The sequence below is a fragment of the Archocentrus centrarchus genome, chromosome 7, assembly GCF_007364275.1.
Source record: "Archocentrus centrarchus isolate MPI-CPG fArcCen1 chromosome 7, fArcCen1, whole genome shotgun sequence".
Taxonomy (NCBI): domain Eukaryota; kingdom Metazoa; phylum Chordata; class Actinopteri; order Cichliformes; family Cichlidae; genus Archocentrus; species Archocentrus centrarchus.
This window is the reverse complement of record NC_044352.1, coordinates 37015375-37042766: the sequence shown is the minus strand read 5'-3', so window position 1 is coordinate 37042766 and position 27392 is coordinate 37015375. Positions and strand designations below refer to the sequence as shown.

Genomic DNA, 27392 nt, shown 5'->3' with positions numbered 1-27392 from the left:
CTAAAGGAACATCTGCACGTGGGGACCACATCAAATAAATTACTCCAAAAAGTTAAGGGAGCCTTTTGCTGCCACCTCAGATCTGATGAGCTGAAAAGCTTCAGTGTGATTTCTCGAGAACAGAATGATGGAAACCAAAATCATCAACATGATTAACCCAAACCAAAAGATTAAAGTTTAAATTGCTCAGTTGTTTTCTTTCTTTCTTTGAGAGGTGTAGATCTGGAATGAGCAAATACTTATTCTATTTATACATTTCCATAAGTCATTTGAGTAAAGCTTTAACCGCAGGAGATAATATCCAGAGTCAGATTTCTTTGAAATTCTGAATTCAAGACTTTCACTATAAAATGTCATCTGCACTGGTAGGATTGACCTCTCACCCCCGCTCGGGACTGAATCAGCTGAATAAGCCTTCAGATCCAACACCTTTGTGAGGGAAAAACTGAATCACTAACATATACTAACAATATTTTTCAGATTTTCACTCTGAATCATACAGACGCATCATCATTTACAGTACACACTAATCTCCCAGAACCTCGTCAGCAAGACTGAAAACTGAATTTTCACCTCATCACTGTGACATGTGTGGAATGAGAAAGTACAGTCATCAAAGCTTTCTTTTCTCGCACCGCCGATATTCACACGAGAACATTACTCACAGACCGAGAGACGGAATTGACTTCTTTATTTGAGCTCAGGTATTTCTGAGCTGCAGCGTCAGGTTCACGTGCAAAACCAAAGCTTCCAGGGCAGATCTGCACCGCTCGGCACAGACGGTGAGAGTGTCACACCGAAGGTGCCGACGAGCCCTCACGTATCTGTCATCTGTCTGCAGTTTCTCGATCGACCAGAAGAAACGGCCTCAGATTCAGTGTGAAAATCAGTGGAAACAAGAAAAAGCTGTGAAGCAGAAACTGTGCGCTCTGCAACCTGAACTGCTTTCCTTGCAGGGAAGCATGAGAACAGAGGAACATGCCTGCATTTCAGGATACTTCTGATTTCACACGCATGTAAATATTCAGATTAATGATTTCCAGGTTTCACGTAGCAGCTTCACTTTACTGTCACTGTAGATTTAATGGGACAGCTCTGCTTTCACTGCTGATGCTACAGACACGGAGCTGTGAGAGAAAGGCCTCATGAGAGCATCAACCAGCCAGCTCACAGCAGATACACACACACACACACACACACACACACACACACATATATATATATATATATATATATATATATATATATATATATATATATATATATAGATAGATAGATAGATAGATAGATAGATAGATAGATAGATAGATACATACATATGCACACACAAACACCAGGGCCATTTTTCTCTTTGCAGGACATTTTTCTAAATTCAAGCCCAAACTGAAAATCCACAGATGTGTGTGTGGCTGTTAAAGACTTAAAGACTTGTGCTTTATGGAGCCTCCATCCACTGAGTGCTGCAGGCCGTATGACTGTCACACTGTCCTGGATGGAGAACATAATCACGCTCAGTTATCAGTTCTTTTCAGCTGCATTTTGATTTCGTGGTGTGCGTCTGTGTGATTTTTGTATCAGAGGTTCTCAGAGTTTGGATGACTGAGTGACAGCAGCCATGCTGGGATCGTGCACACGTGAAAAAAATTCTTTGTTTTCTGTTTGAGTTGTTGCTGCTCGGTTCAAACACTGATGAATTTTTCTGCACAGCCAGGAGTTGATGTAAATCCTGCCTCAGACTCACTGAATATCCAGAGTGCAGAAACACAGCAGAGGCTTAATGAAATCACACAGTCCATTGAGAAGGAGAGACGCGCTTCTTTTTCCCCATTTCATTCACACCTCAGAGTGACACATTTCCATCAAAAAACACTTTTTAATGCCATCTGTGTGCACTTGTAATGGAGCTGTGGAGACAGATTCAATTGAAGGCTTCTGATGCTCTGTTATTGGCAGGTGAATAAAGGCATAACCTGTGTGACATAATGCTGCCGCTGGCAGGAGAACATTTGGACAGAAGGAGCTGAGAAAAGCTGTTATTCTGTCAAAACTATCGAAACGTCTGCGCAAATGTGTTTGTTCTTCTTGCTCAGGTATAAAATGACTTACTTTCCAGCAAACAGGTTTTTGAGGTTGTCAGAGCGGAGTTTGGAAATGTTTTTGTTGCACTTCTGTTGTGTTGTGATTTGCTGAGCACATGAGCGTTAATGCGCGCCGTCTCCTGCTGTGGGTATAAATGTGAGCTGATGTCTTTGTGCTTTAGTGTGCCTGCTTGCTCTCAGATGGTCAGGTGAGTGCTGAACATGTGCCTTTTATTCTGCCGTTAGTACTACCATAATATCATAAATCTTTCTTTTCATATCAAGATGCTAAAAGTTTATATTTAAACAACTGGAATGAAACTCAACCTTAATTTGCACCAAAAAAGCACACCTGATATAAGAGCTCTGTTTTCTGTGAAGCGTAGCCTCAGTTTTTGAGCTTTTTACTGACTTTTTCTGCTGTTGCCAAGCACATTTTGCAGTCTTCCTCAAAATAAGGTGTATCTGTCATACCTCTTAGTCTTGGTTGCTGAAAACCATATTTCCTGTGGAATTACTCCCCCTTGAATCATTTCAAAGTATCTTCCTCGAAGAACCTGAGAAAAGGAAGACTGTGGCAAGCAGAAGGTTCTGCATACGGTTCTCCGGTAAGCACAGATCTTACTGTTTTATACTAAAAGTCATGTAATCAGGTTCAGAACATGTAAAAAAATGAATATGTATGGAATTAGAGTTGGGATGAAGAGGATGAGTGGCTCAAAAAGTTTTAAGCGATGTAAGACTATCTTGAGATTTATCAGAGGTGTCGGGCTGCATGCTGCAAAGCATTTAAATGAAATATGTAAACATGCAGACGGTTAAGAAGCCACACGAAGCCTCGGTGCTGTCAGAGCTGCTGATGGGAGCGATGAAATGGCGATGCAGAGCGGGGCGGCACGTGTGGCAGAGGGCTCACTCTTTAAACACTTGGACAATTTAGGGAAATTTCACTCAGCGTTTCTCTCAAAAGATCAAATTTAGTAAAAAAATTATAATATTGATTATTTTGATTGGTTCAGTTGAAATTAAATTTGATTTTTTTGATCTGGAGAACACGTTTCTGGGAAGGTTTTATGGTCATTTTTCATGTGCAGTTTTGCAGGTGGAATTATCGTGGATGGAAAAAGCACTTTATCATTTTTAAATATATTCATGTACCAATGAGAATTAAAGGAAGATCTGAAGACTTAAAATATTTATTTAAAATATAACAAACCCAGCTTGAAGTGGAGGCGAGTTTAATGTTTTTGTGGTTGTTTGTTTTCTCCTGAGCTTCATTATGACGACGCTGTAATGGAGCTGGAATTGTTTTTGTATGTTTTTCCATAAACTGGTATTATTGCATTGAGGGGGGTGCAGAGAGAAGGTTTTCTTTGACAGGACAAAAACCGAGAAGCGCTCAGCTGGACTTTAACCGTCCTGCTGCTCACTGATTAAAGACAAAGATGGACTCAGCCAGGAGTTTTAGAACAGAGCGCTGCCTCATTCACTGTGTCAGGTACCTGCAGAGCTGCTGCACGGTCGGTGAAAAGAAGCGTTCTGGTTTCCACTCCTGTGCAGAGCTGGAAGTCTGGATGAGGAGAGTTACAGAATCACTGCCACAGAAAGTTCCTTTTCAGGCTTTCAGCAACCACTTTTAGAAAAGCTGCAGCCATCTTGTGCTGCAGGGAGGAAATAAGTAGTAAACAGAGTACTGCCACTGCTTAGAGCAAGTCCTCAGTCACTAATCTGACCTCTGCTCTCCTGTCTCAGTCTCATATTTGAATGACTGAGGACCAGCACTGATGAAACTCACAAGTTCCTGTTAGCAAGTCAAAAAGGGTAAAAGCTGGAATCTGGGAAAAGTCAAACACCAGCGAAGCTTTCAGGGAATCTTCTCCTCAGCACTTAAATATAAAAAAATAATTTTAATATTTACATATGAAAGCAAAAACTGACCAATAAAGGCTGTAGAAGCTCAGCAGCTGATGATGAAACCAAATGATGCATTAAGTACTCTGCCAATTATAATTATTTCACATAATTATGTATGTACATAATCAAATATTCCAAACAAGGAAACAGCAGCTGATTGGCTGTTTGGGAGATGGGATATTTGGTGTTCCCAGATATCTGCTCCACTGAGTCAGTGTAATTCAGTTGGTGTCACTATGCAAAGGTATAGTTACAATAAAATAAGAACAATATTCATGAATTTTAAAAACTGATTCCCTGAGAAATGATTTAAGGTGCTTGATCTTATAATAAGGTTATGTAATACTCTTCACTGTGAAATGGTGCCAGAGCAGCGACTGCTGTACAAATATCATACTTGGTGGATACATGATAGCAGTGGGGGGTCCCTGTGGGCCTGGATGGGTGCTCACCGCAGGCCTGAGAACAGCTGGAACCTGCCTGTAAAGATTCAGTGCAGCCTCTGATAACATGTAAATCCTAACGTGACATTCAAACCCTCACCTCGCCGCTGCCGTCGCTCCGATGAGGCCATCGCCGCCGTTGTGTGATATCATTAGTAAAAACTAGAGCTTTCATGACAATAATATTCTGTGTAGGCTAACTTCCTTTTCCTCCTGTCAGTTTAAATTTGTCTGTCTGCATTCACGCCTCTGGGTCTGAAGGCTGAGAGGAACAAGAAAACCCACTCTTACAGACGTGTCTCATAGAAACCTGAAAGAAAGATGAGATAATGGGCCTGTCATAATACTGCAGCTGTAGGGCAAAGGTCAAACGGATTATTCCTTTAATGCTACAAAGAGCTGCTTTTATTTATTTTGTTTTGGTTTTGAATGTCCTGTTTTTTTGGATCCAGCGCGCGGCGTCAGGCCTGCAGAGAAACTTTCTTTACAGCAGTTCACTTTAACAGGCCTGGAAATTTGAATCCATTAAAGCAAACTTAAAACAGGTGGAGCTAATTCAGCGTAATATTCTCACTCATACTAATACACACGATTAAACATTTAGCAGCTGCTTCATGTTAGGATGTGAAAACAACAGTCTCACTGATTTCAATGTATCAATGTAATTGAGAGGTTTTATTTGAGATATGGAAGAATGAGAATAGTAAACCCACACATTCATAGTAGTACCAGTATGAGGCATCTGCAACTTTCCATACTATAATGTGGCCAAATGCAAACAGGAAATAGCAAATATGAAGCATCATATCTCTTTAATTTTAGTGTGGGGTTATGACTAAAATTCTCCTGACTGTGACAGAACACATGCAGACTTTCACGGGCTTCTCCAAGTAAGATGAAGCTGAAAGAGACACTGAGAAGCCACAAAGCTGCTGCTCTTACTTTCTACTGAATTCCTGTCCTTGTGGGTGTGCATTTGCATCACACAGTCAGTGTGTGCTGTTTTGGCTTGTTGTACAGACACTTCCTTCAAAGTTTGATGCAAAAGCTGAAAGAACTCTAACAAATGCACTTGCATTATTTCCATGTTGAGTTTAATTGTTACTTCCTTCATAGACAGACGTCATTTCGTCAGCTTTCATAAAAGCTTCGTGCCGCCGCGGTTCATTAAGATTTCCTGTAGTGTCACATTTCAAAGTATGGAAGAAGCTGAAACCAAAGACAGAAACGTGAATGTGGACGAAGTTGAAACGAGCAGCTTCGCACATAAACTGACCCAAAACTGAACGCAGAGCATGGAGGCAAGAAGAGCAAAGAAGCACTTTAATCTGAAGATTATATATTTATACAACACGTCAGCATTGACACACACACTGTGCTTTCTGTCTGACATTCACACACAGACGCTCCATCGGGAGAGTAACTCGGGGTTCAGTATCTTGCCCAAGGATACTTTGGCACGCAGACTGGAGCAGCCAGGAATCAAACCACCAACCTTCTGATTAATAGATGACCTGCTCTCTACCTCCTGAGCCACAGCCACCCCAAGAGTTTAGCAAAACTTTGATCTGGGAGCCTGGGATTGACAGTGACAGGGATTGACTTGAAATGAGCCCAGAGAAGAACAAAGAGGTCAAAACTGTAACAGGATGTGGAGAAAATGTGTTTGTCCTGTGGCTTTCATCGCAAAATGAGTTACAGACATTTCTGTGACTCAGGAAGCGGAGCGGGTCATCTACTGATCAGAAGGCTGGTGTTCGATCTTTTAGTGTGATGAAAAATCAACCAAACACATGAGAAAGAGTTCAGTAGCAGATCCACGATGCAGACATTACACTCAGTACAGCTGCAGCTCTGCTGTGGGCAGAACTACACAGCAAGACATGTTAGTCAGCAAATTCCATTAAAATGCATTAAAAGACACGAGCTGCACCAACGAGAGGGCCTGAGCTGCACCGACGGGGAAACTGTGGAGCCAGCCCCGTTAGGGGTTCAGCCGTGGGGAACATCTGTGGGCCGCCTGACCGCTGGGCTCATGGTTCAGTTGAAAACAAATTTGGATTCATTGTTATCGTCACTTTGTTTACAGTAGCCTGCATATTTCACAGCTCTGTGACACTATAACATCTGAACTGCAAACACCCCTCGTCCCAAATCGTTATCCTTGGCTGGGCTCCTTGAGGCGACTGTTTGCTGTGATCTGGGCTACAGAAATAAAATGAATTGAAATTTGACTCAAATTAAATTGAATTGGTACTAAAACAGCAGGATGAGCAGTTTCATCACTGATGCCCTTCCAAAAAGCACTGGCAATGCACTGCTGCACATCCTGCAGTCATTACTGAATTTGTGACATGTTAATATTTGCATGTTTTTATCCAGTCAGCATATCTGTGCAGCACATTCAGCTATGATAACACCCCAAAACCACAGCTGTTTAGGTTCAGAACTAAACAGCCTTCATTTTCATGAAAGAAGCAGAGAAGGAAATCGGGGGGGGGGGGGGGGGGCTTTAAAGTGCAGACCAATATTCAGCACGAACATTTCCAAGTATGTGTCACTGTAACTATGACAACAAAGACTTTAGAAAAGTCCAAGTTCGGGGTTAAAGTAACGAGGGTATTCTGCTACACTGATCTGAAACAGTTTCATAGATGAGAAGCAGGAGCTTTAAATCCTGCATTTGTGTTTGGACTACAAACTTTTACACTGACGAAGTTTGAAGTGTGGTGTGATGAAGCGCTGCTCCAGGAAAAATACCACCTGATTTGAAAACAGCAGGTCCCGCTGCTTGCAGGTGATATGTCACCATGCTGCACAAAAGTAGAACAGCTTCCCACTCATTCTGTAGAGCTTTGTTGATGTTATCTGTGTGTGTGTGTGTGTGTGTGTGAACACCTGTGAACAACCACAGCCTCTCTGTGAGAAGGCCTGCTACAGGAAAGCATTCATGTATGTTTTGAACCGCTTGAGTCTTTAATGTGTTTCTGGCTGTACTGAATGTTGGATTCTGATTGGCTGGTGACGTATTTTCACACAACCACACACCTCTGATATTACACTTAAAATTATTCCACATTTCTAGATGTTTCTACTTAATGGAGAAATAGGCAGGTATTCTTAATTACTAAACATAGTTTGCATTGTCCAAAGTAAAATATATTTACAAAGTCATTGATACAGGAAATTTTTACCTCCTCATACCACAGTACCTACAATAATTTTATCTTTATGCCCCATATTGTATCACTTTAATTTTGATTTATGAAGGTGTTTTTTGTAGTTTCTATTTAATTGGCTGCTGTAACACAGAGATTTCCAACTTCAGGGATAAATAAAATATTTCCTATTTTATCAGATGGACTTTTGACCTAACCTCCTGAGACCGGAGCTCCAGTTTGCATTTTTAATTTCTCTCAGATATTTGTGATTAGTTGAACCTGATAAACTGATATAAACTGAGCTTATTTTTCAAACACTAAGTTAGATTTTGTTACATGGTTGTTACATACTTCTGTTAAAAAAAAAAAATTCCTCAGATTGGGACAATGGGTTTATTTTATAGCATAACACAAAAAAGCTGATATGGCTTAACAAAGTATCAAATCCTACTGAGGAGAATAAAGCATAAGGTGCTGCAAAGCCTAAAGGTAATGTCCCCATATGAAGATCGAGGTCTCAGGAGGTTATGGTCCTTATTTTCAAACATGGTGTGTGTGGCTGTCCTATGCTTTCAATAACAAAACACAGGCTATTCTTCTCAGGTGTCTCCATCACTGTCCACATGATTGACATCTCCTATGAAGTTCCCACATGGAACCACTTCCAGGATCAATTCAATTCAATTCAATTCAATTCAATTCAATTCAATTCAATTCAATTCAATTCAATTCAATTCAATTCAATTCAATTCAATTCAATTCAATTCAATTCAATTTAATTCAATTCAATTCAATTTTATTTATGTAGCATCAAATCCCAGCAAACAGTTGCCTCAAGGCACTTTGTATTGTAGGTAAAGACCCTACAATAATACAGAGAAAACCCAACAGTCAGAACGACCCCCTATGAGCAGCACTTGGTGACAGTGGGAAGGAAACACTCCCTTTAACAGGAAGAAACCTCCAGCACACCATCAGATACTACTTACAGGTTACATACTTACAAATTAATTGTCTGTTACTAATGAAAGATAAATGAATGACACATGGAAGAGGCTTCTATATAGCTGTATGCAAAAGTGTTTTTGAAATATGAGATCTGCAGTAAACAGACACCAACACTTGAAGTATGGCTAATTTGATTTATTTATTTGTATTTATTTATGTAAGCTTTGTGTGTATTTTGACATTTTAACAGTCACCAAAATATGTAATTTCCTGTGTGGCTGGTTGGAGAACTTGTACATCAAACCTTAAATCAAATATAGGGGAACTGAGGTATAATGGGTAAAATAAGTTCAACAAAACACATATTAAAACACATCCCATGAATAAAATATTTGTACTACAGTGGGATATGGTGAAAAAGCATTGTAAGTGTATAACAGAATAGTGTGTGTGGAATAGTACCACACTCTTCCAAAGTAAGTACTAAACTCTTGAAGTAAACGTTCCTCTGCAGATGATCAGCTGCTTTACGTCCACTCTTTGAAGGACTTGGGAGAGAAAAGGAAGGTTGGAGATTGGCCTATAATTAGCTAAGACAGCTGGATCAGGGGATTTTTCAAAGTTTCTTTCCTGAGGGCTGGTACGTCTGTCTTCCTTGAGCTCGGGTTTCCTGACAGAGGCCTGAGAGTTTGAGGGTCCTGTGCAGTATATTAGCTGTTCATATAGACCTCTGATGTTGTGCCTGGAATCTTACCACTGGAACCACTTTACTTTCACATCTGCTTCAGTTGTTCTTTCAGCACCTGGTACTGCTCCATTTTCTCCTGCTCCTTCTTCGTTGTGTTAATGTTGCACAGTGTGCAGCTTGGGTCTCCTCTGCTGTGGTAGACTCCTGCCTCTATGGATCTGGTGCTTAGGCCTGCTGCCATGATCAGAGCCTCTGTGCTGTCCTTTAAGCTGGCTTTTCTGGCAGGATTTCTTAATGTAACCCACTACATAACGTAGAAGGGCTTGGTCTTCCACGATACTTCTTCCTGCTGTTCCTTATCTTTCTTGGACTGCCTGAGGTACTCTTGTAGCAGCTCATCTCATCTCTTATATTCTCGGATGCTCCTGGTATCATCTTGGATCATGGCTCTGACAGTCACTAATCCTCACCCTCCCTCTTGTCATTATCTGTCACCCCAAAGTGTAGCTCCTCAGGGTGCTGGACTTTGGGTGGAACCCTCCACACATTGTGAAGAGTTTTCATGTTTTGGCATTCGTGGCATCTGTTTCCTGATGTGGCCACTTTTTTGCCCAATTTCCTGCCTTCTGAGGACTTTGTCAGTGAGTTGCAAGGTGCATGCTTGGTTGTGTGGCTGTCTTGTGTCTGGCCAAAAGGTGGATGGGCACCTTGTAGCAGGATCAGCTCATGATGTCCATACTGCTTATGCTGTTCCCACTTTGCTATAGTCTCTGTATCCCCAGCTTTGATAGCAGCTTAATGTCACAGCACTGCGCTTCCAGGGGCTTCTTGGTCAGTGTGGATGTTGGTCTTCAGCTCATCCATAGTTCCCACATGTGCCCCCCCCCCCCCCCCCCCCCCCCCCACCCCCCCACCCCCCACAGGCTTTGCCTTTTGCCAGGCTGCAGTTGTGAATAAGAAATTGGTCTTAATCTTTTTGCCTGGTTAAATAAAAGTTTAAATAAAATAAATGTGTTCTATGTAACCTTTCTCATTTGGTATAATCTTATAGTAGCACTCTTGTTTCAGTAGTCCACTTCTCATCAGTATGTCCTGGTTCCCCCACAGTTGTAACAGACCTCATTAAACCGGGCAGTGTCTGAGTCAGCATCATGTGTTTCCTGTTCATATAGCCTGGGGACCATGTCTAAAAATGGTTAAATAATAATTAACTTGTTACACAGCTATTAATAAACGTTGGTGTTGCTGAATAGTGACAAATCTGTTTGACCAGTTGACCCTTTGGTCACTTGTACAGTTTAAACTAAAATAACTTTCTTAGCATCCCGAGAGCAACTTCCAACAACAGGCTTCATCCATAGATAACTACCACATAAATGGACTGGTTCTTATATGGTGCTTTTTACTCTACTGGGACATTCAAAGCACTTTATATATAAGATAAGATAAGATAAGATAAGATAGTGTTTATTTGTCACATGCACAGTTATACACAGTACAATGCACAGTGAAATGTATTTTGTACCTGCAACCTTATATACACACACATATAAATAAGAAGAATAAAAATAAAAAAAAGTAATTCACACTATACACTATAATATATATGACATATATATGACATATATGTCGTTATTCACCCATTCTGACAAGCACTTTTTTCTACTACACCTAAGACAGAACTTTACTGTGATTTAAAGCTCGTTTTTATTATCTGTTAACTCTACATAAGCCTACTCAGCGCCACAGCTTGTTTATATGTCAGTTCAGTTCAGTTTTATTTATAGAGCTCCAAACCACAACAAACAGTCGCCTCAAGGCGCTTTATATTGTAAGGTACAATACATTTGAATATGTTTTTTCTTTCAGATTTATTAAAGTTAGAGAGCATTTTGGGACACAGCTTACCTACCCTGGGAAGACATCATATGAATTGGTCTTCAAGTCTCTGTAGTGAAGCATGAATGTGTCTTCTGTCACTTCAGAAATGCCAGAGACTTCTGATGAGCACATAAGATTTGGACAGCACAAAGGTGAAGGACAACTGGACAGCATCAAACAGCTGGAGGAGCCGGTCATGTCTGGGTCTGGAAGTCAGGTATGTACCAGATGAAGAACTCCAAACTGGAACAAACGTCTTCACTTCCTAAACAGCTTCTGCAAACAGGTCTTTAAGTGTCTCACTGTTACCACCCCCACTTTATCAAAGTTCAGATAAACCTCATATAATGATTTTCAAATCATTTAACAACTGTATAACTTAAACAATAATAAGATGAAAATTCAAGTGTTGAAACTAGGAAATGTGATCAAAGTTCTGTCAAATATACAAGACGGCCATTTTGAATTTGACTGCAGTGAAATGTTGTGTTAGTGTTTAGATTTTGTTCCGACTCTGGAGGATTCATAAAATGTGTTATTGTAGCAGCATTTCATCTGCAGTCTGACATAAACAAGAGCAGATTCAGTTTAACACACAGCTCTCAGTCTGACTCAGCTGCACCCGAGTCACTCATTATAATATTTTATCATAACATTTAATGCATGTGCAGCATGTCTCTCTTCTTAAACAATGACTGTAAATTATGACATTTGTATTAAATATAAATTAACTTTTTATTGTTAAAGTGTGACTGATATACATTTTTTTAAATGAAATGTATATCAATCACAAATAGAAACATGGTCTAATTATTAGACCATGTTTCTATTTGGCCCTACAGAAAAAGGCTTTGACCTGATCAAACTTATGATTTAATATTTGGATACATGGAAGAAAATGGATGGATACTACATAGCATTTATATAGCTATGTAGTAACTTTCAATACAGGCAGTAATAAATAAAGCAGGTCAGTGATCATGCTTAACAGATTTATGAGCCCACCACTCAAAATACGGTGTCTGCCACAGCTGCCCTGATTTAACAGTATGTCTGTGACGGTTAATCCAGCCATACACACAAGCTCTTTCACTGAGATATTTTTAATACCAAATTATGGTTACTGTTGCTATCTATGAATATTCTGATTTATTGTAAAGCACGTGTTTATTTGATTAAGAGGCCAAATTACAGTTTTTTACTTGCATTCCTGAACAGAAAAATTGGTTTTAGTGCTTGAATGTCCACTATGATTCATTTCTGCCTGCTCCAGTGTGCCGGCTCATATAAAAGCATGAATTTGTTTTTTAGTTGTAAACTTTAGTTGTTTTTAGTGACAGGTGCTCTAACAAATTTGTGAAGCACTGTAGTGTTAACTAACATATGAATAAAATACACAAGTTTCATCTGTCAGGATTGACTGACTTGTTGGACAGTCTGTGAAATAAAATAAGTGATATTGTTTCTCAGATGAATCCAAAAGCCACAAACAGCAGAGTAAAGTGACTCCAGGTACCTGAGGTGAAGTGAGCTGATGGCATCCGCCCATCACTGAAAGTGGCCACACCTCTAAAAATCAATAGTTTAAAGTCACCTGAGCATTTGAACATGACTGACAGGTGTTTGGAGCCACGCTTTGGCGGCCACTCAGGCAGCTGCTGTTTTTTGCTTGTTGGCTTTGTGTCTCCATTCCAGATTTTGCCACTAGGAAGATTCCCATTGCAGAGCCGGGATCCATACCTTTGGCAGCTGAACTGCTGGCCTGGTGTTTTAGTCATAAACCAGATGGGTAATTTAATCTATGGAGAAAAACTGAAAGAATAATGAAAAACTAATGAGAATTTCTTCCACTTTATCCACAGTTCAATAACTCTGATATGCGTGCATGGTGGGGCAGTATTGTCCTCTGTTCACTAACACTATGTCAGCATTTACATCTCCTGTACCTTCTATAATTTTAAGAGTGCTGACTGACTGTGATGATATCTCAGATTGGACACCTCCAGATGAACAGGTGGCCCCCAAAAATAAAAGAGTAAAGTAAATCAACTTGGAACGAAGGAAACTGACACAAAAAGCAAGAGTTAGGGATAAGAGCACCTCACAGATTGATACCTCTGCTGACTTTGGTGATATAGGTGTGGCTGTAGCTCGGGAAATAGACTACTTGGAAGGTTGGTGGTTCAATTCCAGTCTGCATTCCAAAGTGTCCTTGTTGCTCTCTGATGTGTTCACTGAAGTCTGAATGAAAGCACTTGGGTGAATGAAGCCATGTTAAAGCACTTTGAGTGCTCAGAAAAGGCAGAAACGTGCTCTATAAGAAGCAGTGTGTTTACCAGAGGACACGAGTACATCGTATTAGTGAGACAAATTCAGTAAACTATCAAATGTGAAACATGTTCACAGTCCAAGCTTCTGTTTCTGAGTTATAGTGAGGAATTATTGACAGAAAAGTTTGTAAAATATGTCACAGTGAAGTTTGAACTTGATCTTTATGAAATAAAAACATCACTTCATCATTTAAACCTAATATATAGAATAATATCAAAAGGTTCTTGATCAGTGACTTAAATGAAACTGTAAATTGTTACACTGCATGAACCAATGATGCTTTTTCTCTGCAGTGTTGGAGCAGTGTGGAGGGCATCAGACAGAAGCAGCAGAGACCATCAGTTCTGCGTCAGCTGTCCCCCCTCACTTACAGGCAACGGCACGGTACACACACATTTAAACGTCTTCTGCTTTAACAGTGTCATGCATGCAAATCATCTTCCAAACCTTCTCTGAAACGATAACAAAGTTTTTAAAATAAAGTCAAATACAGAATGCAATGAATTTCAGAACTTGCAAATTTATTTTAAAAAATCACAACATGTCAAATACTTCGTTTGTTTTGGTAAAGTACTATATACTCATTTTGAAACTAGTCATAGCATTTTTATCTTTTGTGTTTGTAATGACATTTCGAGGAATGCTTTAATTCTGTATTTTGTTGAGTGCAACATGCTGGTGCTTGATATTACTTCTTAAGTATTTTTTGTATAGTAATATAGCAGTTTGTTAATACAGAACCAGCAGCATACAGTATTGTGTTTCATACAGTCTAGCAAGAGCCTGAATCAATCTTCTCTTCCCCCGGTGCATCCAGAAAGCAGTGCAGCTGCCTCTGTTTGCAAAAAAGAGGTGGATGCAGGCCACGTTCCCCAGGAATCTTCACCTCACTTGGGCTCTTCTCCCAGACCGAGCCATCATTTCCTCCCCTTGAGGAGAGACGGTCCAAAGCAGACCTCTCTTGATGCCAGGCTTCATGATGGGTAACTGTTTCACAATTAATTCAATTTTGTTTATGTAGCACCAAATCACAGCAGTCGCCTCAAGGTGCTTGATATCGTAATCATTCACACTCAGATTCGCACCTGCAGCCCATTTAGAATTACAAATTAACCAGGCAACTTTACTAACCTCCACACATCCACGCTGCCCCCAGTTTCGTTAGCATTTCCCTTTTCTCATCTTGCTCTGGAGGGAAGAAACTGATTTTCGTTTTTTTGCCTGTCAGAGCTCTTCTTGGCATCACAAGTATCAATTTCACATCAAAGAAGGAATTACACATGCTACTGAAAAGCCAGTATATACATGTAATATGCGTTTAATATGCATGTACATTAGCAAGAGTGAAGCTCTGGTTTACTAGAGCGAGCTGTGGGTGCAAAATGAGCCCAAGGGCTCGGAGTAAATTGAGCTGTGGCTGCATCATGACTGACATTATATTTTGTTTTAGATGTAGCATAAGAGTATGCACTCTGAAGGTGTGTTGTAACGCTTAGTTTTTTTTTCTGTATTGTGTCTTTAGCTATAAGACAGTTTAAGTAAAAAAAAAAAAACTCTCCACACATCTGAGCAGGAACAGCAGCCCTTTGCATCGGCACATTGCAGTTAGCACATTTGATGGATCTCACAGCAGTGCGATGCAGAAATCCTCCATATACAGGTTTTCATATCAAACATCAGAATGGGAAAGAAATGCTTTCTAAGTTTTTGTTTTGGTGCATTATTTTTTTGCATTCTTGACTCTTAAGCTGTTGCAGGAAGAGGCAAATGGGGACTTGTTCTGAACTGCCCCCCCGCTCATGTAATACACTGCAGCTGGGTTCCCACTACTAGTAATACTTGGGTAAGGGTGGTGTCTACAGGACAGATACAGGACACGTGGGAAAATAACAAACTCTATTGTTTAATAGGTGCAGTCAGACTTTACACAGATTTTGGGAGGTATTTAGTGTCCAATCCAGCTGAGACAGATGTTTTGCTCTCACATGCTGCTCCACTGGGAAATGTTCAGGGCGGTGGTGCATGCATGTAAACATCTTGTGACTGCTGTGGTTTGACAGCTGGGCCTTTATTTTATGATTTTCTGTGCAAATGCAAATCAATATAGGAAAAATGTGGGCCAGTATTGATTTAAGTATATGACACAGTCCCAGTAAGCATTCATTCTGCTACAGAAAATGATTTCCTTTGCTGAGGTTTTAAAGCACACACCCTTTCACGCTCACATCACTGCTGCATACTTTCACTGACACGCTTCTGTTTCCTGCAGCATCCCCGAGGGGACCAATGTTCTGTTCATGAGTGGCCTCTGCCGATGGCCCGGCTGTGATGCAGTGTCTGAAGACTTCTCTAGTTTCTTGAAGTAAGAACTGTGCACTGATTCATCAAATACTATGTCACCAAATCCCTTTTCATTGTGTAGCATGGCTGGAAAAGGGTATTTCCTCCCTTTAGGCCATAATCTCACAATAACGCACAATAACAAAACCATTATTATTTATTCATTGATAGCAACAGTTTTTTAAATCCATGTACTGTGGACATTTAAAGAGAACATCAATATTTAATTAATATGAATACCAGGCCTTCCCTGTGCAGGCCCAGAGTGGGGGAAGTGTGGGGAGGGTAAACCTACACTTATCCCATGTAGGCCCCAAGAGGGTGTGCCTACACAGGGCCCACGGAAACTTTGCACTTTTGTGCACACACATGGATTTTCCATGGGCAGGGCCAAACCCCATGTGGGGCCCATAGTTTTGCCGTTTTGGACCCCCCAAGACGGAATTTTGTGGGCACGACACAGGTGGGGCCCCAGTAGGGGCCTAGAGTGTTGGAATGTGGGTACACTACAGGTTTGCAATTTGCCCTTCTGTGGGCCCCTCTCTGCTTAGTGTAGACAGTCCACAGTCAGCTCACGCTATGGGCTGCCCCACGGGGGCCATCTGGGCTACTCACTGTGGGGCCTTACATTTAATGCTGGTACTGGGGTCCGTCCACAGTGGCCCCACACAAGCCTCAAGGGGGCATGTTGGCTGGGCTTCTGCTTCCAGGATATTTTATTAGACATTTGCAGAGTTTTAAAATTGAGTAAAGGCCCAGTGACCATTTTGGATTTTCCAGATTTGAACATCCAAATTTCACCAAAATATGCTAAAGTCATCCCAGTCCCATGGCAGAATGTGTTGATTTTGGTGCACATTTATTAAAATGCTATGTTTTTATTTTGTTTTTGTTTTTATTTATAATTTTTATGCTTCTCCAGTTTAGTTTCAGTTGCATTTTTTAAAAAATGTAATATCTAATTTTTAAAATTTTGAATGTTTTTTAAATTATTGATCTTTTGCTAACTAAGTTTTTCATTTACACCTTGTTTAATACATGTCATTCAGTACTTCAGGCAGTGACCACAAGTACAGAAGTATTTTTTTTAAATAGAGATATGTCTGTTTGGAATAAAATCTCTGTCCATCTGAATCAAAACTGGTAACAGGAGGTGGTTAGTTTGTAATATTACTCTGACCTAAATCTACTGCTCTTGTATTGAAGTTTGTGTCACAGTAGCAGGTGGGTTGGCATTAGCACTCTACATATGACTGGGTAGCATTTTCAAGGAACATTTTCAAGGAAATCCATCACTTCATCATATTTAAGATCAAAAGAAAATTGAAAGAATTAAAAGAAGGACTTCTTTGAACAGTTTAGTGGGGTCCAATAAACACATTGATGGTTTGGAGGAAGCAACAAAGGAAGTTAACTCAGAAAGATCAATCAGACAGTATCTAAACAAATACCAGCAGTGCTGAAAGCAGCCAAACATGAAACACATCTGTGAGATGGTTGTGAATAATTTTTTTTTCCAATGGTTACAATTTTATTTGTGAAGAAATTCATGAAGTCCTTACTAGTTAGAGTTAAAGGAATACTTGGTTCAACAGAGCTCTCAGAACACCACTGAGACATTGGTTCAGTCATGTGGATGATAATCAAATCTCAGGGTGTGCCACAATTAATTAATCACATTTAATCTAATAATAGATTAAATGCAGTGTTGAGGCTGTCATTCTCAGCATCTACATGGATGTTAAAATCACCCACTATAATGATTTTATCTGAACTGAGCACTAAATCAGATAAAAAGTCTGAGAAATCAGACAGAAACTCTGAGTAGGGACCAGGTGGACGATAGATAATAACAAATAAAACAGGTTTTTGATTTTCCCAATTAGGATGGACAAGACTAAGAGTCAGGCTTTCAAAAGAATTAAAACTTTGTCTGGGTCTCTGATTAATTAATAAGCTGGAATTGAAGATTGCAGCTAATCCTCCTCCTCGACCTGTGCTTCGAGCATTCTGACAGTTACTGTGACTCGGGGGTGTTGATTCATTTAAACTAACATATTCATCCTGCTGTAACCAGGTTTCTGTAAGGCAGAATAAATCAATATGTTGATCAATTATTAAATCATTTACCAATAGGGACTTGGAAGAGAGAGACCTAATGTTTAACAATCCACATTTAATTGTTTTATTTTTTGGGGCAGTTGATGAAGCTGTATTATTTATTGTTTTTGAATTTTTATGCTTAAATAGTTTTTTGTTTGTTTGTTTTTGGTGGTCTGGGAGCAGGCACCGTTTCTATGGGGATGGGGTTTTGGGGGGATGGCAAGAAGTTTTTCAAAAACTCCATTTACCAAAATACCAGCATGCGTGTGGACAGGGCCTCAGTATAAGCAGCAAAAAAACCCATAAATGATGTTCTTGAGATTAGAAAAGTATAACATTCTGAATGATGGTACATATAAATAAACATTTTGAAATGGGCTGTATCTGATGGGACCAGAGTAACAGATGTCAGGACTTAATTTCACATGAGGCTGTGTTTAGGTATGGCAAAGATGGCGAGCTAGGTTTTGGACAAAGTTTGACTTTTGGTGTAGGTAGGAGCTCTGAAAACTGATTGGTAACAAATCAGCACCAGAGATGTCTCTGTACAAAAGCCCAAAATACTGGAACTTCTCATTTCATTTCATTTCATTGCCATTGTGAGTTTATTTCAAACCATGCTGGACAATTAACCCCGTCTGAATTTGTCTTCTAGGCATCTTCATTCTGAACACGGACACGGTGACAGAAGTATTGCTCAGTGGAGGGTTCAGCAGGATATTGTTCAGTACATGGAAAGTCAGGTAGGAACCAGACAACTGAAGCTACAGCTGCACTGTGAATGCTCATGTGTTAAGATGTCCAAAAATAGATGCAAGCTTTTTCCTTCAGGCTCACTTGATCCTGCAGTAACTGTACGTTTAAAAAGTAAAGTTTCAGGCCTAATCTTAAAAGGTGAGGGTGCCTCCTGGCCCGAAACTGGGAGATGGTTCCACAGGAGAAGGGTCTGATAAATGAGCACTCTGTCTCCCATTCTACTTTTAGAAAATCTAGGAACCACAAGTAAGCCTGCAGATATGATCAGGGCTGATAATTCAGGACTCTGTGTTTGAGAAGAAGAATGTTTAATTGAATTCTGCATTTTAACATGTATGAGTAGCCAGCACAAGAGAAATATGACCTCAAATATGATATCACTTCCTACTCCCCCTGAGTTTTTTTGTTTGTTTGTTGTTTTGGAGAGGACCTGAAAAGGAAATGAAATCACAGAATCCAGTGATGCATTCTCTCTTTTTTCAGCTCATTCTGGAAAAACAGAAACTCCTTGCAATGCAGCTTCATCTCTCTGAAGATAAATATTCCAACTTGGTATGTTGATCTAGTTCATGCTGACACGCTAACACGGCAACATGAATTTCCTTGAAATATATTTTCCTCCCTGGAAATAAATGATATGTCTGTGTGTGTGCACGTCCACCTTTACCACTGTATGCAGAAGACAGCTTCTGAGTGGCAATACAGCCTTCCCCTGTTCCTGCCCCAGCCTCAGGTTACCAGCGGAGACAGAGTGCAACAGTGGGCCACTAAACATCTGGAGGAGTTGGCCCAGCATGGCAGCAGACCTTCTGCTTCTGACCATGTTCTCCCAGGTAACACTGAACTTCACCAAAAGGATTCACACACAGTTTGACTTTTCTGTTTTATACCTATTACTTTTTCACCATAACACATATTCTTTCAAACAAAAAGCTGAGGACCGTTGAAATGTGTTAAGGAAATCTGAAATAAAGGGAGCTGCACAAAGAGGTTGTCTTTGTGAGATTTTAATTTGCCTTTGCAAAGGGGTCACACAACAATACAAAGTTAACAGAAGTCTTTGACTGGCTTTTGATTAAGAACAACAAGCATAGAATCATTTATAGAAACAAGTTATCTACCCGCCGCATTAAAAGGTTATATAAATATAAATCACGATCCTATTTCATTCAGCAAGGGCAGCTTAACACAGAGAAGCGCAGAATCTAATAATTTTCCATCACATTCCTGCCTTTGAATCATTTATTGATCACACAGGTACATCATATTGTCACGTGGTGCTCTGGCAGGCAGGGCAGAGGACCCCAATGCAGGACTCAGAGGCGAGAGCTAAATTTAAACTTCAGCTTTATTAGTGAGCGTACTACATAAAGCAGGGCTGGTCGGGAGCCAGCAGAACAAAACTATAAACTTGCTAAAACTACGAACTTGAACTATGAACAGAGGGCACACAGTAACAATGACGGCAACAGTGACGAGGACACAAGGAGGAACAAGGGAAACACAGACAACGTATACGCGTAGACATACACAATGAGGGAAGTGGAAACATCTGGGGAGAACAGGTGAACACAATATACGAATGAGACACAGGAAGCAAGACCAAACACAAAGCACACAGGACAAGCGCCTATCAAAATAAAACAGGATGTGACCAAACATGGCAATGCATACTTTACATATAGGGAGGCTAGCACACAGAGAGAATCTTTTTTTTTGGCCATAGCAGCTTTTTGTGAACAGTGGAGAGAGACAGGAATACAGGGGAAGACACGCGGGCAAATTGGTTATGGGCCGGGACGCGAACCCGTGCCGCAACATGGCATGTGTATGTGGTCGCCGGCTTCACCACTAAGCCACCCATGCGCCCCCACACAGAGGGCATCTAAACATAAGACTAAACAGAAACCTAAACACAACACAGGCATCAAGACTAGGACACATGAACTGGATAAGGAAGCAACTAAACCAGGAAGACTCAGACATCTGAAACACAAACACTGGAGACTAGACACAGGAGGGAGAACACAGACACCAGAACACAAGAACATGGGGAAGACGAGAACAAGAGCTAAATACAAATAACCATAATAACAGAAAACTCTAACAAACTAAGAATCTCAACTGTAAGCAAACTTGGAAGCAGAACTAGAGAAATTAAACAACAACAGACTTCAATTACAAAAACAGAGAACACTGGGCAAAAGGCCCAGGACCATCACACATATTCACGAGACAAACAGACCCCAAAAAAATCTAACCAGGTTCTACCTCGGTCATCTCTGTGTGTCATACAGAGAGCATGCTGCTGCGCTCATGTGGAACAGGCACCGTTAGTCAGAAACAAAGCAGAGACAAAACAACCATTTTAAATGGAAACATCTGATTCTTCATCATACGTTAGATGAGACGTTGGGTCAGGAGTGAAATACAAGCCAGGCTATCGCCAGAGTCCGATGTACACTGAGCCAGCTGTGCTGGCCGAGAGCGATCAGCCAACCTCAGCAGCATTCGTCTAAGACACAGAACTACACAACAGAGAAAAATAATGAGACAGAACACATATTCAGCTCACAGTGGTGGTTGGGATTGCTCACATCAGATCCTTATTCTGTAAGTCGAGACAGACATTATCCCTCCACAATTCAGTAATTCTCCCTGGCTTCCCTTTATTATAAACCAGTCTCTTTTAGCTCACTGCAATACAGATTACTTCAAAAGAGCTAGCATCTTTCCTCGTCTTAAAAAATCCTACTTTTATCCCACTGTTTCAGATAATTACAGAACAATTTCCAGACTGATGTCCATTTCTAAAATCCTTGAGAAAGTTGTTGCTCATCAGCTCCGTCAGTTAGAAGGAAACAGTATCTCTGATAAATTCCAATCTAGTTACCAACAAAACCACAGCATTGGAACAGCTTTATTAAAAATGAGTATAGATAAAGGTGAACATCCATCCCATATGGTTTTTATCACACTCATCAAGAGTAGAATTCATACTGATCATATGTGCAGTCTCTTTAACCAATCCTGTTTTATTTATATCTTCTTAACGGTCTCAAAGAAATCTCCAAACATTTCTATACAGATGATACACAGCTGTACTTTTCTGTTAAGACCAAGAACCTCAACAGCCTCTCCTGCATCAGTGAATGCTTTGTCTGCTATTACTGTATTCAAATTTCCTCCATCTCAGTTCCAATAAAATTGAGGTTCTTGTGTTCGGTCCTGACAGTTTCTCAAAGATCAGTCAGTACATCATCCCTCTGTAACATCCTGTAACATCAAATTATGGTAAATGGACTAGTTCTTATATAGCGCTTTTCTACTCAGTCAGAGGACTCAAAGCGCTATTACAACATGTTTACATTCACCCATGCACTCCCATTCATACAAGCACTTCCATATTTACTAAGCTAAGTGCTTTAATTAACTATCATTCACACACATTCATACTCCGACGGGACGGTCGGAGAGCAACTTGGGGTTAAGTATCTTGCCCAAGGATACATTGGCATGTAGCCTGGAGTAGCCAGGAATCGAACCGCTGACCTTCTGATCAGTAGGTGACCTGCTCTACCTACTGAGCTACAGCCACCCCACATTATCTGCTAACAACCTTGGTGTCATCTTTGACCAACATCTAAATTTTGAATCTCGTGTTTCAAAGCTCTTCCAGTTGTGTGTCCTTCAGTATTGCAAAAATCTAACCTTTACTGTCATTCAATCATCTGGAACTTTTAGTGCACACTTTAATCTTCTCCCGCCTTCATTATTGTAACTTCTCTTCTTCTCTAACATCTACTGTGCATCTCTCAGTCCTCCATAGCCCATTTCCAATTGGTGCAGAATGCAGAAGTTCCAAAGTTTGGGTGTCACAACCTCAAAAGTACAATTGCCTCTGGTTTTACTTCAGAGCATAGGACAGTTAGGAGACCCTGGTTAGAAGATTGGAGAGGCCAGTGGTGGAGGCTCTGCTATATAAGCTGGGGGTTAGGGTTAGGGGCGACCATAGGATTTTAAAGTGGATTCTGAATTACACTGGAAGCCAATGAAGGGATGCAAGAATAGAGGTGCTGGTCATAAAATTAGAATATCATGAAAAAGTTGAGATACTGAATTTGGGGTTTTCATTAGTTGTCAGTTATAATCATCAAAATTAAAAGAAATAAACATTTGAAATGTATCAGTCTGTGTGTAATGAATGAATATAATATACAAGTTTCACTTTTTGAATGGAATTACTGAAATAAATCAACTTTTTCATGATATTCTAATTTTATGACCAGCACCTGTAGGTGTTATATATTAGCACTGCCTAGTTTCTGTCAACAGCCTTCCTCAGCCTATCAGGTAAATAACTGCTGAAAACTACATTTACAGGTTATCTTTCTCCTAATCTTTTCTCCTTTATTTTGGGCCATAGTTTGTGTGTATGGAAGTGTGTATGTTGGAATGAATGTCTGACTGTATGGTTGATTGTGTCTGTTTATGTGTGCTATGTCCAAACTTCTCTTTACTGTGTAGCTTTTATTTGAACTGAGAAGCACTTTGTAACTCTTTGTTTTGAAAAGTGCTAAACAAATAAAGCAATTATTATAAAATATATTTGAAAAGGACATTAACCAATAGAAGTGTGTTTGATGAGATAAACTGATGACAAATAATCACTTCTTTGTTACAGATTTGGTTCCCAGCATTGAGTGTTACAAATACAACAACATCCGGCCTCCTTACACCTATGCTTACTTGATAAGATGGGTGAGTTTGTCTCGTCATGTTGTTTCATTTTCCCTTGTGAAGTTGGTCTGATGTGAATTGGTCCCAGATGTTTCTCCAGTGTAGACATCACACTGTTTGGATGTGTTTTACAGAAAACAGTGCAGCTGATTTGATTTTCAAGTCACTGAAATATTTTACTTCACAGAATACCGTACAAACACTTGGTACTTTTTAAAATTATTATTAAAAAAGTGTCCTTGCTGAAAATCTTAGGTTTGATTTAGACCACCACCAGTCCCTCCCTTAGTTTTTCTGTCTTTGTACTGCTGCACTAGATGTGTTAAACAGCTGTAAATGTGAGAAACAGTTGTATAAGTCATTCCAACAATGACAGCTACAATTGTTTTAGGCATGAGGAAAGTTGTGTACAGTAGATACTGTGCAAAAGTCTTTTGCTACCCCTCATTTCTCATTTCCAAGCAGCCAAACTTTCTTGTAATTTTTTTCTTGAGCAGTAGTTCTCCAGCCATCCTCTCAATGTTTTTCATGAGACACTGGCTGATTTTTCACTCATTTTCAGTGCAGTTCTTGTACCTGACCATTTTCAGAGGAATGTTTTTTTGTTAGGCCACTGAGTTATGAATTATTCAGTCATAAAGCGCCTTGAGGCGACTGTTTGTTGTGATTTGACACTATATAAATAATATTGAATTGAATTCAAGCATAGAAAGGCACCTAAATCAGGGCATGAGCCAGTGTTGTGTCTGCACATAGCAGACAACTTAACAAAGAACCAGTTTTAAATTGTATCTTTAGGCACTTTGTTGCTATGAGCCTGTTGCAAAAACACTTTCTTTAGTTGAAGTGATAAAAACACCAAAGATAACAGGTTGATAGCATTAAATAGTTTTTTTACACCAAGAAAGGGATTCTCAAACAGCTATTTGCCAAAAACCTGGCATGGTGTGATTTGATAAAAAATTGTGTGTGTAAATAAGTGGAGGACAGAAGAGGAAGGCCTTAAAAAAACTGAATGTCAAGTCCTTAAAATATAGTAAAAAATCAACAAAGACCTGACACAGGACCTGTTCGCCAAAGCCTCATCAAAAATGGTCTCAGCAGAATGGTGGCTATCAAGAAGTCCTTCTTAAGCAAGGAACCAGGAAGAAAGGCAGAGATATGCTAAAGTGCACAAGAACTGCACTGAAAAATCAGTGGAACCAGGTCTTATGGAGTGATGGATCTAAAATTGACATTTTTGTTGAAATTATTATCAGTGTACAGACGAGGTCAGGAGAGAGGTACTAGAGGTGCAGCCAGCTGTATTGGAAATCTTGTCAAAACTGATGAAATTATGAACACAGAAAATTACTGTCAGATTTTGATCCACCAGTGCCAATACAGTAAAAGCATACCTGCATAGAAAAACACACATTGGAACACTATCAGCCATGGATTGGCCTCCCCAGAGCCTGGACAGCAACTTTATTAAAGCAGTGCGTGATCATCCTGACAGAGAACAAAAGGCAGAAACATCCAAAGAGGAGCTTTGAATGTCCTTCAGGAAGCCTGGAGAACTGTTCCTGAAGACTGCTTAAAGAAATGACAGGAAGATGCCTCAGAGGGTTCAGAATAAAGGGGGTCACACCACATATTGAAGTTTGTTACAATAGAATAAATTCTGTTGTTTCCTTATATGCTGTTTTTCCATGTATGTTTGCACATGTTTCACATATTTCCCATCTTCCTAGCAAAATATAAAGAAATGAGGGGTGGCTCAAGAGTTTTGCTCAGTACTGTATATAAGTCTTCTCCCAAGGTCAGAGTGGGAATCATGTTTAGTCTGTAAACTGTTGCGATTATGGCTAATTTGTCAGTTTTTGTCACCACTTGTCATTCCATGTTGTTCCACGGTCTGACTGGTTGTAGTCTATCCTGGAGTCTCCAGACAAACAGCGGACTCTGAATGAGATTTACAACTGGTTCACTACCATGTTCTTCTACTTCAGACATAACACTGCCACCTGGAAGGTTTGAACTATTTGGCCTGTGATGCCTATTTACATGTGCTTTTTTAATGTAATTAATATGGTAATTTTGCAGTCAGTTTAACACAGAAGAAACATCAGCAACCAAGGCATCTCACATGTAGTATTTTCAGTCCAAAAGAGCACATTTTGCTTCCATGTCAAAAGAATTTTCCTGTACCTCTGTCCTCTACCCAGAATGCAGTGCGTCACAACCTCAGCCTTCACAAGTGTTTTGTGCGAGTGGAGGGAGGAAAGGGAGCTGTGTGGACAGTAGATGAAATGGAGTACCAAAGGAGGAAGGGGCAGAAGTATCAGAGGTACAAACATCCTCAACACAAGCAAACAGGACCTGGGCCATGTACGATACCATTCTGTTATCTGGCTTCACTTACCCCAACATCAGCAATCGCACTGATTGGTCAACTTGAAAAGCCAGTCCAGGCTTTCCCAGTGTACAGTCATAGTACAAAGAAAGTACAGCTTCTTTTCACACATTTTACACATCAGGACACAATAAAATTAGCTGGTCATTAGCACTTCCTAAAATTATTTAAATACAACTGCAGTAATGACATACTACACAATGGCATTATATATTTTATTAAAACTGTTGAAATCCAAAGTACACCCTTGCTGCTTCCATAGGAATTAGGAGGGTAATTAGCAGCCAGTTGCAGCTAATACTTAATTACTTGATTAATTAATCATTTGGAGGAGTGATACTTTGAGCTTGAGGACCTGAGCACCTTGCAGTCATTGAGTTGTGTCATGGCTGGAAGACCAATAGTTACTCCTTTGGACCCAAAGGCAGCACCACCACAAACACAAAAGGTCGTTTAAGTAGTTTTATTTTACTCATAGGGTTCAGGAGGTAACCATGGGGCACAGGAGGAATAGGGGGGTTCTTTTCTGAGCCAGGTAAGCGGGTGTCCACAGAGAAGGAGATGAGATAGAGGTTAGTCCTGCAGTCCAGCTTCCTTTCTTAAACAGTTTTATGCAGTATGCAGGTAAGTTTGCTTGTGTTCCATGAAAAGGCGTCCAGGGAGAAGTAGCAATGCACGGTTTTGTCCAGGAGAGATTTACCATTGGAGGGTGAGCAGGCAAGCAGCAGGTAAGCAAAAGTTTCCAGCAAGGGTCCAGAGAGAGGGTCTGGAGATCCAGCTTATGGGACAGGAGATCAGTGAGAGTGGCTGAGAGCTCTTCAGACAGCGAGGTATTTCTGAGAACACAGGAAACAGCAATTAACACTGGGAATCAAGGTGACCACACAGAGCCAAGGGTGAGTCTCATTACCACTCTTGGGCAGCAGACAGTCTGGCAGAGAGCAGAAGCTGGTGTCTTTATAAGGTGACTGATGAGGCTAATGACGCACAGGTGGTCTGGCTGAAGAGTGGAAGACAGGCACTCCAACCCAAAGGGGCGTTGCAGCTTGGAGGGGGGAGGACCAACAGCCATGCACACTATGACAAGTCAACCACGAACTCCTCTGCACACCAAAGTATTCTAAAGTTACATGTGAGGCTATCTCTGTAAAGCTTGGCTTAAAGTGAGTCATGCAACAGAACAATGATTATGAGCAACTCTAGAAAACAAGGGTTGAAAAAGAAAAGAATCAAATCTATTCAATTATATCATTTATAGCGCCAAATCACAACACCTCAAGGCACTTTATATTGTAAAGACCCTACCATGATTACAAGGTGTGGCAATGGCCCAAAGTCCAGCTGTTCTTTTTGAAGTGGAGGAGCAGCGGCTCTACTCTGAGCCCCTCTCGAATGACCGCACTCCTCACCCCATCTCTAAGGCAGAGGCCAGCCACCCTTTGGTGGGAGCTCATTTCTGCTGCTTGTATCCGTGATCTGGTTCTTTCAGTCTCTACCCAAAGCTCGTGAGAGTAGGTGAGAGTAGGGATGAGAGAGCAGATTTCTCCCATATTGGCTTCTCTTCATTGGCTCCCTGTTAAATCTAGAATAGAATTTAAAATCCTTCTCCTCACC

General features: G+C 40.4%; 1 protein-coding gene across 1 annotated transcript in view; it reads left to right on the top strand.

Annotated features, from left to right (window-relative positions):
* Nucleotides 1-2563: 2563 nt before the first annotated feature.
* foxp3b (forkhead box P3b) overlaps nucleotides 2564-27392 on the top strand; it is a 29356-nt gene continuing 4527 nt past the window's right edge. The window contains exons 1-11 of the mRNA XM_030734364.1: nucleotides 2564-2686; nucleotides 11218-11330; nucleotides 13738-13828; nucleotides 14262-14427; nucleotides 15714-15806; nucleotides 18543-18630; nucleotides 19127-19195; nucleotides 19323-19476; nucleotides 23328-23404; nucleotides 25295-25396; nucleotides 25591-25712. Coding sequence (XP_030590224.1) covers nucleotides 11220-11330; nucleotides 13738-13828; nucleotides 14262-14427; nucleotides 15714-15806; nucleotides 18543-18630; nucleotides 19127-19195; nucleotides 19323-19476; nucleotides 23328-23404; nucleotides 25295-25396; nucleotides 25591-25712 — 1073 coding nt within the window. The 5' untranslated portion in view covers nucleotides 2564-2686; nucleotides 11218-11219. The remainder of the gene's footprint in view (nucleotides 2687-11217; nucleotides 11331-13737; nucleotides 13829-14261; nucleotides 14428-15713; nucleotides 15807-18542; nucleotides 18631-19126; nucleotides 19196-19322; nucleotides 19477-23327; nucleotides 23405-25294; nucleotides 25397-25590; nucleotides 25713-27392) is intronic.